Below are 18016 nucleotides of genomic sequence, written 5' to 3' on the forward strand. Positions count from 1 at the left end.
GAAGGTACAGTTACAGAACATCATTGCACACCATTATCAGCTAGAGCAATCACATGGGAATCACATTTCGTGCTCATGTTTCACTTTCAGTGACTGAAGGCCTCTCACTTTCATGCCTTTAAACAATCAGCCATGTAGCCTCAGACCAAACAGCTTTGAATGAAAATACACAAAAACCATAGTGTAGACTTGATTAGAGATTCAGAGATAATGAGCTCAAAGAAAGTAATCCGTCTGTTCTGTTTTTCAGTTTCATGGATTTTTCTGCTGCTGACACAATCTGGACTCACCTCAGGTAAGAGCGATGACTGTTATTTGTATCATTTTGTTACAGTATATTTCACAGTTACAGATAATGAAAAAGAAAAAAACCCACCATGACTAGAGAGTCCAAGCTTTTGACTAATTACACCCTTCCTGTCATTAATTTATGTATGTAAGAATCATCTGAAGGGAGCGCAGACCTCCCCCTCGGTGAAGAGACAGACATTGATCAGTGTCCAGAGGGAAAATATTTCTCCCACCAGCTTTGTTTAGAGTGTCCCTCCGGTCATTTGTAAGTCATCAACCATCTTTGAAATTACTGACCTGTATACTTTTACTATGTACTAAATCCATAGATGACAACTTAAGTGTAAAAACAGACATCATATTTGCTCCTTTAAAGATTTTGAAATAAAATAAAGAAAGATGTTTAATCACTACTTGTGAGATATTTAACTGTAATACAGATAATAAATTAATATATTTCTGTTGTATAGTTGTCCTGGAAATGTATCTGCACCTCAGAGATGTCCAGCAGGAACATTTAACCTCTACACAGGGAAAAGCAGTATCAGTGTCTGCAAGGTACGAGGCAGCTGTGGCTAAAACTCCAATAATTGTACAGTGCAGGTTTGTTTCTGCCTTTGAAGCTAAAGAAATTGCATATATATTCTTTCTAGCAATGAATCATATTTAAAGCTCTTTTTCACCACAAACATTTTGACATGTCATCATAGGAAAAGCACAGGTGGAACTGATCACATTATCGAGGACTCTGCAATTATTGCAATGCAGCGTCAAGTCAAAATGTTTGCTGTGAAAAAGGTTGATCCAACTGTGCTTGATGCTGCATGACAGGTGGCATCATTGTCATTGTACCGTCTTCATCGTGTCTGTATGCTGCAGCCTTGTTTTCCAGGTCTGATCAGCACAGAGGACAGAGTGGACTGCAGGCTGTGTCCTGCAGGTTTCTCATGTGGCCCAGCCAATGGGACCCTCTCTTTATGCCCCCCAGGACAATATTCTCCTGAGGGGGTCCTACAGTGTCTGTCCTGTCCTGTAGATTCTGTCTGCACCTCTGGATTTCCTATTAAGGTAACTATTACAGCGGACTATTTCAATTACAAAGTCTTTCCAAAGATGTGTTTAGTTTGTCATTATAAATGGTTGCTAAAGTGTAAAATTTGAGTTAATGTAAGTCATATGTTTTTCTTCTATTTGCTCCTTTGTTCATCTGTTATAGTGTGGGCCTGGCAAGGAGCCCAACATAGATCACACTGTTTGTAATGACTGTTCCCCAGGCTTCTATTCCACTATGTGTACTATCGAGTGTCTGCAGTGTCCAGCAGGTAGTGCAGTAATAAAAGACCATTATTATATCTTATCTGCCTTCAATATTGTGTTGAATATATGAGTAGACTTCAAATAAGTCTGTTAATTTGTGATTTAAAAATGTCTCACAACAATTACAAATGTGTCCTCTGCCTGCCATAGGAAGTTACTGTCCAGATAGTGGGATGTCACAGTCGCTCCCTTGTCCTCCTGGTTGGTCTTCCACATCTGGACAGACTTACTGCCATAGCTGTAATGATACGTCTTTGCTGTGCGGGGGAGCTGCAGCCCCCCGCTGGAGCCAGCCGGTCCAAAGGTCCAGTCAAACAATCACCTGTCGACCAGGAACATACAAAGATACAAGGGAAGAGTTAGCATGTGTGGTCTGTCCAGTAGGTTAGTGTCTATCACTGCACACTGCCATTTATATTCCAGTTTGAATTCCTCCTGGAAGAAGCCTAATATGTATTTGTACATGTTTTTCCTTCGCCCCAGGTCATTATTGTGTGGGAGGTGTAGCTTTGCCCTGCCCTGCAGGGACTTATGGCCCTAAAGAAGGTCTACAGAGGCTGACAGACTGCACAATCTGTCCTGCAGGTAGAAAATCCAGTGGCAAACCTTCTATATTGTTATACTCAAAAATATAATATGTTCAATCATATCAGTACATATAAAACCTACCAACTCAGTTACAGTTTCTCAAGCCTGATCAGTCAGTTTTACTTGCTAATTGTTTATCATGTCGTCATCAAAAAAAAACTCCTTATGAAGTTACCTATAAATACTTTTCTCAAGGGTTTTATTGTCTGGAAGGCACCTCACAGCGACCCACCTCCCAGTTCCTGTGCCCACAAGGCTATTACTGTGAGGAGGGCACCGCCACTCCTCATGGGTCACCTTGCCCTGCTGGTACAGCGGGGGAACAACTGGGTCAGACAAGTAGGGCAGCCTGCAAGAGATGTAGAGAAGGACGCTTCTGTCCTGCAGGTAAGTCTTAGCACTAACACACTGACTTCAATGAAGCCACAAATACAGGAATACTAAAAGAAACATGTCACAGTAGAAGATACATTTTAGAGGTGAAATGTGCAGAATGCACTGCCCACTGTTCCATTTTCTACGTTATGCATATGTGGGTGTGTGTGTGTGTGCACATGGCAGGCTCATCTGGGCCTGGCTTGCCCTGTGCTCGGGGGAGATACTGTCCTGCTGGCTTGAAAGAAGTGTTATGTCCTCGAGGCACCTTCACCCCTCATCAAGGAGCAATAAGTGAGTTTATACTCTGTATTATTACTGTTTTATACTTACCATATTCACACTATTTTTTTTCCCCTGCATACATAAGTGAAATTGTTATTTGGGAACAGCCCCACAGTCCCTTTGCAGCTCAGCTTAAACTATTATAGCGCTAAAGCAGTCTATCATGGCAAAACCTAGTGATTATATAAAGATAAAAGTGTTGCTTAGTTCCCATGAAGTACCGGAATATATGGATGAGAAATTGCAACAGATGGATGCCAAGAGGGCAAAGAGAGATTTTTAGCATAAAAAAACAACTGTCGATGGCAAGCTGGAGCTGTGAGTTCAGTACAGAAAAAATAATGGATGACGAGAAACAAGGGAAACTTGACTATGTGTTACATGAGCAGGGACTACACAATATGGGTACACAGCAAAACTCAAATTGATACTTTAAAATTAATCTAACAGTAAAGTTATTCTATATGTACATTAGTCTTGAGAACAACATGTCTGAACTGTTCCCTCCAGGCGTGAAGGACTGTCTCAAATGCCCGGCTGGTTTTTACTGCCCTGAAGGGACAAGCGACCCTGTTCCCTGTCCACCAGGCTTCTTTAACCCCTTAGAGGGTCAGGATGAGTTGGCTGACTGCAGGGAGTGCTATGCAGGGAAGGCCTGCACTCAGGTAGCTCTGAGAGCCCCCGATGTGGACTGCATGCAAGGGTGAGAGACTGCTTCAGATCCTCCTTCAGGCAGGCTTCAGTGACACTGTAAATTTGTGTTTTTGATACCATAAATCTGATTTGAACGAATACTGAGACTTTCACAGTCTGTAAAATAAAATCTCTTGCAAAGGCATTTGTGTAATCTTGCCTGCAATTGCCTTGAAATTGTAGCTCTATAATTATAATCAGTTTGCCTGATTCTTGATAGGTTTGTGTGTCCCCCTGGTTCCTCCAAACCCAACGCGCCAACCAATGCCTGCCCACCAGGAACACTGAGCAATCGCACTGATCTCACTGACCGCTCACAGTGTCAGCAGTGCCCGGCACGATATGCCTGTCTTCGAGGTGCCATTTACCTTTCACACTTATACTTATATGCTGAGTTGGCCTTATTTCATAGTATCAAAATAAATGGATTTAGTTATTGATGTTGAATAGTGATAAATAAATATAATAGATATTTTGTGAAATGAGTCGACCTGTTGCTATCACTACTAGTGAGGTAGTTACACATCATAGTATCTGATTAGGGCTGCACAATTAATCAAAATATTATCGAAATCGCAATATGGCCAAGTGCGATATGCAGATTGCAGGGAGCTATAATGTTTGGATGAAAGTAAAATGTGTGACAAAACAGCATTATAATGAAGTACTGTGGTGCTTCAGAAACACTGTGGTCTGCAAAGCTTGTTCAACAGATTTAAGAAAACATGGTTAGTTGGTACAGACAGCCAAAAATGTACCATCATCATGATTTTAATAGTTTTTTTTTTGGTGAATCATTCCCACATAATCATGAATCACAATCGCAGTATCTGTCAGAATAATAACAATATGATGTTTTTACCATATCGTGCAGCCCTATATCTGATTCTGTCACCTAGGTCTACTTTATATGAATACAATCCATAGCTTGGAGCTTGTTTTCCCACCTTGATTGTCTAAATTACTTATGCTTCATCAGGAACTGGTGGTATCCAGAGACCACCACTCTCCTGCTTTGCAGGGCATTATTGCCCCCCTGGAACTATGTTTCCCACCCAGTACAAGTGTCCTGTGGGAACATGGAGTGGTCACAGTGGATTGGAAGCTGAAAGGGAGTGCCAGCCATGTCCAAAGGGCTGGTACTGTTTGGCTGGGTCTGGAGCTCCGTCAGGTCGATGCAGCTCTGGACACTACTGTCCTGAAGGTACACATGAATGTGACATCAGTGGTAATGGAGATAGTATCTTAACTAAATTAATATGTTTGTTTACTGCTGTAGTTTAAAATCTAACACACAAACAATGTTTAAAGTGATTAAATGTTTTGCTTTACAAGCCGTTACAGACTAGTATTAGTACTAGAATACAGTTTTCCATGTGAAATGTAGTCAATAAAATAAGATTTGTTTTTCTCTTCTAGAGCGGTTATCATGAGTCATTCATGTGAATATAACCATTTTGATGTTGCATCACCAGGGACAGCATATGGCACCCAGTTTCCTTGTCCTGCGGGCACCTACAGCATCCAAATGGGCAACAGATACAGAGAAGACTGCCTGCTTTGTCCTGAAGGCTCATCCTGTCAACAGGGCACCTCCAAACCTTCACCGTGCCCACCGTAAGCAGTAACTGTGTGTCTAATGTCGAAAAGAAGATCATTTGCTATATGGGGTCAAATGAAGAATTGAGGTTGTGTAATAAGTATGATTTAGTATATCCACTCTGTCATGTCTTTCTCCAGCTCTACATTTCGCCGTCTGAAAGGAGGTCGAAGGCTGGAGGACTGCTCTGCTTGTCCTGCTGGCTATTTTTGTCCCCACTCAGCCACTGTCAACCCAAGAGTGTGTGGAGCTGGCAGCTACTCTGTAAGGCTCCATCTATAACATAGTCCACTGTGACTGGTCAACTGACTGAGCCAGTGGAAACCAGAGCTGGTGTATTAGCCTCGTCCTTCCATAAGCAATTCTGAGTTCTGATTGCTATTTTTAGATTAGCATTTTCCGCCCACAGTGGTATCGTCTTACATTACTCATCATGTATGTACATCTGTAAATGTCAGCAAGAGAAGTAGCTAAAGTCAAATTTTATAATAGTTCATCTTTTGCTCTCAATATTGAAGAAGTATCAGTGTTTTTCCAGCATCTTCCAAGTTCGATTCTCGTCTCCCTCGAGTTTTCAGTCTGTATTTTGCTCTGTCCCTCCCCCATACTGGTTGATATCTTTAACTTCAACTCTTTGAATCTTATTTCACGTTCTCTTGTGTGTAGGACGAGGGCTCTTTGGAGTGTTCTCCATGCCTGCAGGGCCACTACTGCAGTGATGAGACCACTAGTGAGGAAGCCATGTTGAGCGTCATGGTGTGCCCCCCAGGCTTCCTCTGCTCTCAGGGTTTGGCAAGAGAGCCCCAGCGCTCAGCCACACTCTGTCCTCGAGGCTTCTACTGCCCCGGAGGAGGCATTGTGAGTCAAAGAATGATACAGCAAAATTATTATTTTTTTTATTTAATTTTATTCAATTAAAATACTGACGTAGTCAATTAAACTACCTCCAAATGCAATTTCCTTCATAGGATCCCAACCCCATTCCTTGCCCCAATGGTACCTACAGTGAACTTCCTGGTCTGCGTGATGCCAGCGAGTGTGTCCAATGCCCTGAGGGGAAGTACTGTTACTCCCAGCAGCCTCAGGAACAGCCTATTACCAGCCCTGTAAGATCCAAATAATGTGCAGGATTTAAGATGAACATATATAGTCAAGGATCTTATTAGAGTTTTTTCTACTTACACTTTTTGTGACATAATTATTTTGTATGCTGTGATATTTCAGACAGGGGTGTGTCCTTATGGCCACTATTGCCCCCTAGGAACTGGCTACCCCTACACCTACCCCTGTCAGGCTGGCCAATATAGGAACAACACACTTGGTCACAGTGGAGAGGCGTGTGTGTCATGTCCATCCAGGCATTACTGTGACAGACTGGGGACTCACATGCCACTAGTCTGTCCTCAGGTAGGAATATCTGGAAAACTGTGTTGTTCCACTGATGAGTAGCCTGCCTTCAAGAATGCATGAAATCTCTTTCTCTCTGTCCGTCATTCTATTAACAGGGCTTTTACTGTCCAGAAGGCACTTCTACTCCTGAACCGTGTCCTGAGGGAACCTACAGTTCACGCTCAGCTCTCAGTGATGGGTCTGAGTGCGCCCCTTGTGGTGGAGGCCAGTATTGCTCTGGTGTGGGACTCACAGAGCCCTCTGGAAGCTGCAAAGAGCGCTTCTACTGTAGAGAGGGAGCCAAGTCTTCAGTATGAAAATTATATATTTGGATAATTTATTAAATAGAAGTTTTTTGTCATTCATTCTTTCTTCTTTTCTTTATATGTTTTTATCCCCAAAAAGTGGTTGCTATTCTTCCTGAGGTCCACAGATACATTCAGTGAAATTCATAATAACATCCAAATACTTTATATTCTTAAGAAGCGATACCGCAAAAAGATAAAAAAAAACTTTAAATGTCAGTGACTCACTTACATTACACTTGTTTACACGGTGGTGTGGTGATGACTTATTATGAACCATTACACTGTTATGTATTACATTGTATTACTTTAGTAATTAAATTACTTCACTACAGTACATTCTGGCTTCTCTTCATGTACTGTAACTGTGTCCAGACTCCTGTGGATGGGTCAACGGGAGGTTTGTGTCCAGCAGGAAGTTACTGTCCTCAAGCTTCGTCCTCTCCCTTCCCCTGTCCCCCTGGCACCTTTAGCAACAGCACTGGCCTCAGCAGACCTGAGGAGTGTGTCAGCTGTCCACCGGGGTAATGCCACTCAGATATCAGCCTATTTATTTAAGAGGACCATGTAAAATAGAACCCTCTATACTTTGTGTCAACTCTCCCTGTTCTCCCTGTCAGTTTTTATTGCTTAGGCTCCAACAACACCTTACCTTCAGGCCCTTGTTTTCCTGGTTTCTACTGTACCGGTGGCTCAGCATCGCCCATTCAGAATGAAGCACAGGAGGGTTATTATACCTTGGAGGGGGCAGCCAGCGCACAACCATGCCCTCTGGGCACTTTTCAGCCGGTAGGAAATAATCCACAAAGAATAATACGTGTATCTCTACTGAAAGTGTGCTGTTAAAATTAAATAATGAAATAAAGTCATGTTCAAGGTTGTTCCCTTGTCTATAAATCCTCCACAGCATCGAGGTGCACAATTATGTGTGGAATGTCAGGGAGGCAGAATGTGTAACCAGACAGGCTTGTCCCAGTCACTACTGTGTCCCACAGGACACTTCTGTCCTCCAGGGTCCTCTCTTGCTCAACCCTGTCCTCCAGTAAGTATTCTTGTGTTAGTATGTATGTAGTGTGGTGTGAATGTCAATCCAGCAGCTTGTCCTTGTTCTTCACTCTCCTCTCAGCTGTGTCTTATTAGTCAGTCATGTTAGTTGTTATTCTTACTTTTGCACTTAGGCTTCATGAATTGCATTTACCCTAATTCAAATTCACATAATTAACATTGTACAATTATCCTATCCAATTATTCAGGGCTCTTACTCTGACCAGCCTGGTGGCGATGCTCTTAAGCACTGTCAGCCATGCAAGGCTGGTTGGTTCTGTAGCAGAGCCGGTCTCTCTAACCCTCAGGATCTCTGTGACCCAGGACACTACTGCACCTCTGGAGCCTCCACTGCCTCTCCAGTAAGATGAATGACAACTCTAATAACTTGACTGCCAGCAGCTTATCCAAGACAGAGCAGATAGTAAAAACTAAATACTATAACATATGACAAACAATAAAGAGAAACATGATTACATGAAAGCATTTTTAGGAGTGGTTTTAAAGTAGTGTAACACAAAGTATTTACTCTCATTACCCTCTCTTTGTGTAAAGTGTCTCTACACAAGTATCTGAGGTTGTGCACAGAGAATGAGAGAATAAACACAATCACCACATTCTATTGAAACCTACATTTCAGTGTTTGAATTGAATATGTGGTGATTTAGCAGAAAATATGCCTCTAATGCATGTCATGTGTACATGTGTTTCTGAATGATATATGATGATAGTAAAATGTTTGACATTTTGTCTGCTATGTACTAACTTGGTTTTGCTCATGTGAGGCAATAAAAGTGGAAATATCTTATTTTTTTTCAGTTGAATATTTCTGCTTTCTAAGTTAAAGCTGTGTATTTGATGTGATGGCAGCTATTAATTTCCCACACATTTTGACTGCTAAAGCGTTTTCTGTCATTGGATATGAATATGAATTTTAGAGCCATGTTTAGTTCAAGTTTGCATTGCTTAAATAAATAATTATTTTCTCCTAAGTGTTTTTTGGATATGCTGCTGGTAGTGCGTGGGAAATGAATGACAGCTACCAACTGAAACTGCCCACAGCTTTAACTTTTAAACTTCTAACTATAACTGTAAGCCAAAATTATCAAACTTTTTAATATTCTGATGATAACTCCAACATCCTCACAGGTGGCCATGGCCTCTGGTGGCGTGTGTTCTGCGGGCTACGTCTGTCCACGAGGGACCAAGTACCCCCAGCAGCACCCCTGTCCTGTAGGAACCTGGAGCAGCACTGTGGGAGCCCAAAACCTGTCCTCCTGCTGGCCCTGCCCCCCAGGACTCTATTGTAACAGTACTGGACTCAGCCAGCCCTCAGGAGTCTGTGATACAGGTATGGGAATTAATTATCAAGTTAGTACAATTTAAGAAAGAAGCTTGGTGTTTTAAAGCATTGTTTCATGTTTTTAAACTGTTGCATATGTAGACAGTTTAAAACATGAAAAAGTAAAGGCAGAATAACCTTTTATTCATATAACTGAGATGAGGTGTGTTTGTCCACTGACTTTTCTAAACTGTTATTTTTGAAAACAAACAGAACAATTTTCGGTCAAGAGAGCATCATCACTTTTGTCAGTACATTTTGTATCTACTGATTTATAGGTTATTACTGTTCGGGAGGGGCTGTGTCTTCAATGCCCTCAGATGGTGTTAATGGGGACATTTGTCCAGTTGGACACTACTGTCCCATGGGCTCAACTTCTCCTTTAGTCTGCCCTGATGGGATGTACACGAACACTACAGGTACAGACAATACATTTCATGGAACTGCATAACATATCAAGTATCATGATTTGAAATACAAAACTGCAGGCATTACTTCACTATTTTATTAATTTCTTTTTGGATGAAGGGACAGAAGCATGTGAAGATTGCCCCACAGGGACCTACTGTCTGTCAGGAGAAGGTGTTCAGTCTTGTCCAGCAGGACACTACTGTCTCGGTGGGGGTGTTGAGGGTATCCTGCCCTGTCCTCCTGGCACATACAGCCCTCAGCTTGGCCTCAGCCAAGTGGAGCAGTGCCTCATTTGTCCAGCAGGTGAGAGTATTGTCACATGGTTTTCTTCATTGCACTGCAAGAGACTGCAAAGTCTTTCATGAAATGTTTAGTGAGCTGAATCAAGTTTTAATGTACCATGTCATTTTTTTTGTTAGCTTGGTTAGAACTAATTGATTTGAATAAAAAGCAATAATAGAATGTTTTATCATATTTAATTATCTAGAGGAGGAATATTATTTAATGTGATAGGCTTTACAATTAACCGTTTGATAAATCCAGTGTCTTATTAGTGCTGCAGGGATGTTTTACATTCTTCATGCTGTGCTAACAGGGTTCTTCTGTGAGGACTGGGGTCTGTTTGAACCTACTGGCCCTTGTCAAGCTGGTTACTACTGCATAGCAGGTGTGTTACATGTATAATACTAGCGCAGTTATTACCCAGCAGTATTACCATTTATCACTACTGCCTAACTGAAAGACCTGCTACTTTACAAAAGGGAAAGTGTGCTACTAAACTGAAGTTGACCACTAAACTTATCTTAAATGTGCAACTTCTCAAGGTGTAAACTTTCAGAACCCAGATGGGAACTTCAGCACAGGAGTGGGAGGAGCATGTCCAAAGGGGAGGTACTGTCCTGAGGGCACGAGTCTCCCACTGCCCTGTCCACCAGGAACCTACTCTAACAGGTTGGTCGACCCAAATATTACATGCACACTAATCAGTTAACCTTTTTGTTTTACTATATACAGTAACTGTGTATGTTTGTGTGTGCATGTATTTACATGTGTATGATTACAGTCTTCATCTGATAGACACCTTTGGCTGCAGTCCATGTCCAGCGGGTCAGTTCTGTGGCACTGCAGGTCTCACTCGTCCATCTGGACTGTGTCAAGCAGGGTTTTTCTGTCCAGGAGGAGACACAACAACCACAGGTAGAAAGGCAAAATATTAAGTTATTATGTTTTTTTATGAGACGTTAACTTCATTTGTACCATCTTTTCTGCAGGATTAACCTAGTTCATCCATCTTCAAATATGCAATGCACAATGATTTTAAAAGTTAATTAAGCAATGATTAATAATGACTGTAGAACATAGAAGTAGTGTAGAGCAGAGCAAATGTAATGGAGAGAGGAGGAGAGAAATCAGATAGAGGAGCAACACATGGTGATAAATGCAGGAAATCTGAATGTGTGAGGGTGTTTTGTTGAATGAATGATTACTGAATTAATCAGGGTTTATCACAGGATTCACCACATTAAGGGCTTAGCAGTCATAATCTCAGTAATTTACCACATCTAATTGTTTTTCCCTCTCCAGGCTCAGAAGGAGGTCTTTGCCCACCAGCTCATTACTGCCCAGAGGGTAGTGCGGGCCCGGTGCCCTGCCCAGCTGGGACCTACACCAACCTCCCAGGCCAGTCAGTGTGTTCCCGCTGCCCTGCTGGATATTACTGTGCAGAAAAGACTGGCAACTTCACCAAGTTCCCCTGCCCCCCTGGATTCTACTGCCCTGATGGTAGACTCATCCAAAACACTATCAGTCATGGTTGTGTTCCTACATGAATTTCTTAAAAAAGCTTGACATAGTCTAAATCCAGTTTAGCCTCTAAAGAAGCAGATATTAACATTATAAATTAGCTTCTTGTTGTACTAAAATATTGTCTCAGCTTTTACTATACAGGTAAAAATGTATACACAGATATAGCATGTAGCACTTGTTTGAAATCTAATTGTGTCATATGCATAGGCACAAGGCATGCCACCCAGTTTCCCTGTCCTCGTGGATACTACAACCCAGAGCCCATGACTCAGAGTCTGGACAGCTGCCTGCCTTGTCCTCCAGGACACTACTGTGAGAAGGAGAGGCTGACCAAAGTGTCTGGAAAATGCAAGGCTGGTCAGTAATAGTGTCTTTGTTTATTTCTACCAAAGATACAATCACAGCAATACAGACTAGTTTCTCAGTGTCAGGACTTTGTCCTCTGTGCCGGCCCTATTTGTCTCTAGGGGCCGGCAAGCCAGTCCAAAGCAGCCTGGAAGACTTGGGGGTAGGGAACAAAGAGTGCACATTAAGCACGAAACATCACAAACCGACACAAGCCACATCAGTCATTACTTTACTTCTCCTCTCCTCACACGTTTACTCAGCAGCATTTCCACAACAACAGCTTTTAGATAATTCCCTGTATATTATTTATTTATGTTCAAAGGTGCAAACAGCTTGGCTCCATATGCCAACCACCTAATGCACACAAGGCTGTGGCAGATATTAAAACAGTAGCTACCTGTTTTATTAAATCTTTTTTTTTAATTATCAGTGACTCATCTGTCTCACCTTGTCTGCTATCTTCCTTCTTTGTTGAGCATTTTCTTTCACCTTGTGCTGAGAAATTCATCATGTGATGCTACAGCGTGTCAGCAGCAAGAGTGTTAACATTAGTATATCACAGAATTGAAATTAATCTCTCTCTTGCTGTGTTTGTTCCTTTCAGGTTGGTTCTGTGTGTCAGCAGCATGGAACTCCCAACCTTTTGACCTGGACAATTACACAAATGCCAACTGTCTTTGTCCAGCTACCTCCACTGGGGCGCTGCCAGGTGGGGTTTTACTGCCCCTTAGGTAGCCAAGAGCCCCTTCCTTGTCCACCCGGAGCCTTCTGTAACATCTCAGGTATTTGGATACTCATGCACACTGGCTGCTAGTCTACAGTCAGCATGTCAGTGGTGTATGGTTCTCCAAGAGAATACTGGTTTTCATTCCAACCAAACACAGGTGATTGATTATCACAAATAAGTTATCACTTAGAACTTGCAAAAAGTGAAACTAAACAGTCAACATATTGTAGTGTTTGTAAAGTAAAGCTAAATCACATTTAACAGAAGACTAGAGATGTTGCTGTTCATGGTCATGCACCTTAGAGACTTAAAATATGGTACAATATATATTTGAAAGAACAGAAAGACACATTTTTGAAAAAGAATGATATTACAAAATATATGAATGTCTATTGAGTTTTATATTAAGTATATTATGCCAGATCTTACACTAAATATTATAAATATATGGAAAATTTGCATGTATTTCTGTTGCACTATGATGATGGAAATGTTATTTTGAGGTGGATATATGGCACTGGATTTAATTTTTCATTTGTTCCAGTTATTGTTCCAGCTTATATATTTACGCTATGACAAATCCACTTCATATCATCTGTTTTTTATTGAGATGATAGTGCAGTAGGCATAAAGAGTGAACTGGGAATTTAATTCTAGGCCTTTTGAGGGCTCATACATTATTCTGCTGAAAGGGATGTCGCTGTCAAGGCAACGTATATGTCATATTTTTTGTGTTTATAAAATACAAATAACAAAATTACTTATGTTGCTCAAAAGGTTTGGCTCTGCCAATGGGTCCCTGCTCCCCTGGGTATTACTGTGTAGGAGGAGCCACTGAGGCCAGACCAACAGATGGAGAAACAGGCAGCATCTGTCCACCTGGGACATACTGTGGTAAGCCCTGCTTTGCTGCCTTGGAACGGTTGTATCACTAACGTGCCAACAAAGTTTTTAAGCCTATTAATAGTTGTATAGTAAAGTGCTTGGTGAAATGAACAGTATATCGAGTCCACAGATGCATGACATAATGCTTTTATTTTAGTTACTGATAAATTAGTTTAATTGAAAGAACAATTTAATCATCCATAATATCACCACCACACATTAGCTTTTGATGTCTGCCACTCAGAATTGAAGAGCAGAAAGAGAGTTAACCCACACTACATAAGATTCTTTAAAGTCTGATCATATCTTAGTTTGGAATTCTTTTTTATAGCAAGAAAGGCCCAAGACTTCAACATTGGATTTTTCTTACAATTCTCTAGTGTCTTCTCAAAGCCCAGAGACATGCAAATTAGGTTGACTAGAGGCTCTAAAGTAGCTGTAGCTATGACTCAGGTGGACTGGACACCCTAAATTACCTGAGTGTGAGTCATCTTGTGTCTATTTGTGTTGACCTGCGTAGGGGGTCTTTCTGCCCAGTGTATCCTGGTATAAGCCTTCGTGCCCCACAGCCCAGAATAGGCATGTGCATTGTAAAGGCACAGAAAGATTAGATGAATGAATGACTACTCCAACTGTTTCTCTCCACAGTTGTGGGCTCAGGAGAGCCAGAGTTGTGTCCAGCTGGTACTTTCTCCCCCGTGCCAGGTCTAACCAGTGAGGCTGGCTGTCAGCCCTGCACCGCAGGTTTCCACTGTGGAGGAGCAGGTCTCAGGGCTCCAACTGGACCTTGCAGCCAAGGTCAGTCCATACACTGTGTCATAATTTCTTGGTATTATAAAACTTTTTGGTAGTTTGGTGTTTGGTAGTTTTGGTTCATAAAGTTATTTGTGTATGATATGCTTTACTGAATTGTTCTCTCTGTCACCTCGGTAGGTTATTGGTGTCCTCCTGGTCAGACTGTGGCTACAGCTCTGCCGTGTCCTCCAGGCCACTTCTGCTTACGGGGTAGTGCAGCTCCAGATCCCTGTCCATCAGGAACCTACCAGGACAGAGAGAAACAGGCAGCCTGCACTGTCTGCGAGGCAGGTAGGAGCCATCTTTACTCTTGTTACCTTATCAGCAGAAGCATATATTTCTTGTCTTTTTTAAAATAATGTTTAGCCTTGTGCCATTTGTGTTTAGCTGAACAGGCAGTAATGAAAACAGCTCTCAAGCAACCCAGCAATTTTTTAATTATTGTTATGTTGATGGCTTGTTCACATGCACTTTTTTCACTGTACTTTGCAAGTTTGTTAATAAATATTCTATAAATATAGGTTTAAGTGTTTTTCCATCATCAAGTCTTCTTGTTCTTACTGGCAGTGCTAATTTAAAAATATGCATAACTCTTCTTTCAAGGTTACTACTGTGATTTGAGACTAGGCAATGCCTCCTTGCCGAGGCCCTGCCCTAAAGGACACTACTGCCCTGCAGGTACAGCCCTGCCCAACCAGCACCCCTGCCCCAAAGGCTCCTTCAACCCGAGACAGGGCACACATAGCCTTGCTGGCTGCATGCCATGTGCTGCTGGACTTTACTGTCCTTCTGTGGGACTGTCAGAGCCAGCAGGTGGGAACGAGAGCGATTTCTTCTCTTCTCTTCTCTTCTGCCATGTGCCTACTATTTCTTAGCTTTACTTTAAACATTTTACTCTAATTCCAACAAACAAACTTCCACAATCTTATGAGCTTCATTATGTGTTGTTAAATAAGTTAGAGGGGTTCATGTAAGTTCAGAATCGGATTCCCTTCCCCTGTTTTTCATTTTAAATATTCACTGTCAAGGGGTGGTTGCAAATTACATAACACTTTCTTTAACTTGACTCTAGTGTAAAATAGCTTTGGATTTACTATCTAGCATGTATATGGGCTATAGGTTAGATTAAGGTATCTTGGTCTTTAGCTTCACTGTAATAAACATGGATATGTTAATGAGACAGTAGTAAAAAAAACATTTAATTGGGAGAGCTTGGATTTTAATCATAGTCATAATTCAATTACCATTCAATGAGCCTATTAAAACATTTAGCCACATAACTGTGTGATGATAATGTGTTGTGATATTCCTCTACCCATAGGACCATGCCATGCTGGTTATTGGTGCAGAGAGGGAGCATCTTCTCCCAGCCCACTGGATGGACTCTCAGGTTCCCTCTGTCCGCCCGGTCAATACTGCCCCTCAGGTTACTGGCTGGTCGTCACTCAATAAGCAGTCAGGCAGCAGCAGCTGTTTCAGTGCTGCTATACTCTTAATGCCCAAAATCTATAAAATTGTAGGGGGTCCACATTTTCAAAATAATGTTTTTTTGTAATCCAATGCTGATGCAGGTTGTTTTATAGACTAATTTAACCAAATTTATACTCTGTGAGGCTATTAACATTCTACCATATTATGTTCAAGGGCTACAATGTTTTATTCATGCTAATTACCATTTGGTGGCCTACAGGAAATTCTGACAACATTTATCTTGTACTTTTGATACCGTTTTCTTCAAATTAATTTGTACACTTGTTCCCTCTGACTCTGGGCACTGACCCATGCTTAAAAATGCTGCTGTAGGGTAAACTCTGCCTCGTCCCGAGTTGCTCAAAACTGCACGCAGCAATGGATTCTTTATAAGAGTGTCTGACTTATTTTGTTGCACTTAAATTTTGCTTATAGTGTGTAAAACATCATCACAGTATATTGTATTGCCAAACCCAATAACTGCATTGTCATATTTGATAGTTTTTGAATAGTTTTCTGCACACTCTTCTGTTTACTGGAGTTGAAATGTGAGCTTGTGTCGTCTTTACAGGCGCCACAGCTCCTGTGGCCTGCCCTGAAGGAAGCTGGTCAAACAGCTCAGGCCTGCGTATCCAGGAGGACTGCCAACCCTGTCTGGGGGGATTTTACTGTGACTCTACCGGCCTCACTAAACCTAGTGGACCCTGCAGTAAGAGGTACAGCAGACTTTTCTAAACTTAGAAATAAATCAACTTGTGTCTTTGTTATTATTAACGACTAACTCATGAAAAAGTACTTTCCATCCATCTTATGATCAAAGGTTTTAAAACTAGCCATCACTTGCCTTTGTGCACATAACTTGAACAAATTTCTGCTGTCTGTGTCTGTGTTGTCTGTGAGTTTTGTTTGTGTTAATGTTTCTTATGCAGCTATTACTGTGTAGAGGGAGCTGTCACATCCACCCCTACTGATGGCATTACAGGGGGACCTTGTCCTGAGGGTTTCTATTGCCCAGAGGGAACTGTTCAACCTGTTCCCTGTGATCCAGGGACATATGTCGCTGTTACACACGCTACTCAGTGTGAGCCCTGTGTGCTAGGCTGGTACTGTGTGTCTGGCTCTCTGTACTTGTGTCCTGCAGGTTTGTGGTTTGCTATTTTGTATGACCTTAAAATCAGTTACATTTTCATTTGTATGCTAATTTTAGGAAATTATCAAGTAAAATAATACTATAAAATAAAAACTGCTACTGGGATGTGTGTGACAATTAGCCAACAATTAAACCCAATTTTTCTGTATTCTTCATATTTTTGGTTTTAATTTGTTTGTTCTTTGGCCTGCAGGTTTTTATTGCCCAGAGGGAACTGGATTTGACTTGAGAGGCTGTCCGGAGGGAACTTACGGCCCTGACCCAGGCTACTGGTCTGTCTCTCAGTGCAGGCAGTGTGACGGCGGCCATTACTGCTCTTCCAGAAATGGCACAGCTGTCACTGGACCATGTCAGGAAGGATATTACTGCTCACATGGAAACACCTCTCCGCAACCTCTCTCACAGGCTGCAGGTAAACATCTTTACCAGACATGTACTGCATTTTCACACATTCAGGAAATACACTACAGTATAATATGTGAGAAAATATGTGAGAAAATTTAATTGTCAGCCTTACTATTATCTGTGGAAGTGGTTCTTCATCCGTATTTCTATTTTGAGATGGTTAACAAATGGCAGCTGTACTCTGTGTCTTTCACCAGGAGAGGGAGGGCCATGTCCTGCCGGTCATTACTGCCCCCAGGCCACCATCCATCCTCTGCCCTGTCCACAAGGAACATTCTCTAATCTCACCAAATTAGTCTCCCAGGTTGCTTTTACTCAATATTGCACTCACATGTCTCCTTGACAATGATGGAGAGAGAAGTCTCCCACTAAAAATTACACAATTTTTTGTTTTGTTTTGTGAATTGTGAACATTTTGATTAAAAAAGCATATTTCAGGATCTTTGTGATACATAACACATGAAATAAATAATCATAAGAATATGAATACAAGACAAAACACAGTATATATTCCTTAAGATCGTAGCAACAGCCAGTCTCGTAACTGGCTCTGTCTTGATTTATTCATTATGAAATAAAACTAAAAATACACTGAGAAATAAAAGCTGACTTTGGAGAAGAACATTTTAAGATAAAAAACTGCTGTCAATGTGAAAAAAGCTGTTTAGTTTCAGGTTTATATATTTTGTCTATGCATTTATATTATTTATCTGTCATTTATGTCATGTTCTGTCTTATTTTTTATTAGCCTATATTATTATTTAATTCTGAAAAATCTCAGCATCATATA

General features: G+C 41.4%; 2 protein-coding genes across 2 annotated transcripts in view; both read left to right on the forward strand.

Annotated features, from left to right (window-relative positions):
- Positions 1-205: 205 nt before the first annotated feature.
- LOC127361791 (zonadhesin-like) lies at positions 206-11363 on the forward strand. Its single transcript, XM_051396700.1, has 29 exons — positions 206-295; positions 442-556; positions 762-849; positions 1171-1359; positions 1508-1613; positions 1759-1992; positions 2092-2193; positions 2392-2583; positions 2758-2865; positions 3367-3559; positions 3770-3906; positions 4529-4753; positions 5025-5166; positions 5290-5413; positions 5816-6007; positions 6118-6255; positions 6374-6556; positions 6655-6849; positions 7219-7367; positions 7464-7632; positions 7751-7885; positions 8097-8249; positions 9037-9238; positions 9508-9648; positions 9758-9943; positions 10236-10307; positions 10465-10591; positions 10718-10837; positions 11225-11363. The coding sequence occupies exons 1-29, from the start codon at positions 211-213 to the stop codon at positions 11271-11273; spliced, it is 4251 nt and encodes a 1416-aa protein (XP_051252660.1). The 5' UTR covers positions 206-210; the 3' UTR covers positions 11274-11363.
- A 366-nt stretch (positions 11364-11729) lies between these two features.
- The window catches only part of LOC127361790 (zonadhesin-like), a 29255-nt gene continuing 22968 nt past the window's right edge, over positions 11730-18016 (forward strand). The window contains exons 1-11 of the mRNA XM_051396699.1: positions 11730-11803; positions 12399-12576; positions 13299-13415; positions 14055-14204; positions 14340-14492; positions 14805-15014; positions 15523-15627; positions 16243-16387; positions 16601-16812; positions 17015-17233; positions 17424-17530. Coding sequence (XP_051252659.1) covers positions 12459-12576; positions 13299-13415; positions 14055-14204; positions 14340-14492; positions 14805-15014; positions 15523-15627; positions 16243-16387; positions 16601-16812; positions 17015-17233; positions 17424-17530 — 1536 coding nt within the window. The 5' untranslated portion in view covers positions 11730-11803; positions 12399-12458. The remainder of the gene's footprint in view (positions 11804-12398; positions 12577-13298; positions 13416-14054; positions 14205-14339; positions 14493-14804; positions 15015-15522; positions 15628-16242; positions 16388-16600; positions 16813-17014; positions 17234-17423; positions 17531-18016) is intronic.

The sequence above is a fragment of the Dicentrarchus labrax genome, unplaced genomic scaffold, assembly GCF_905237075.1.
Source record: "Dicentrarchus labrax unplaced genomic scaffold, dlabrax2021, whole genome shotgun sequence".
NCBI classification, from domain to species: Eukaryota; Metazoa; Chordata; class Actinopteri; family Moronidae; genus Dicentrarchus; species Dicentrarchus labrax.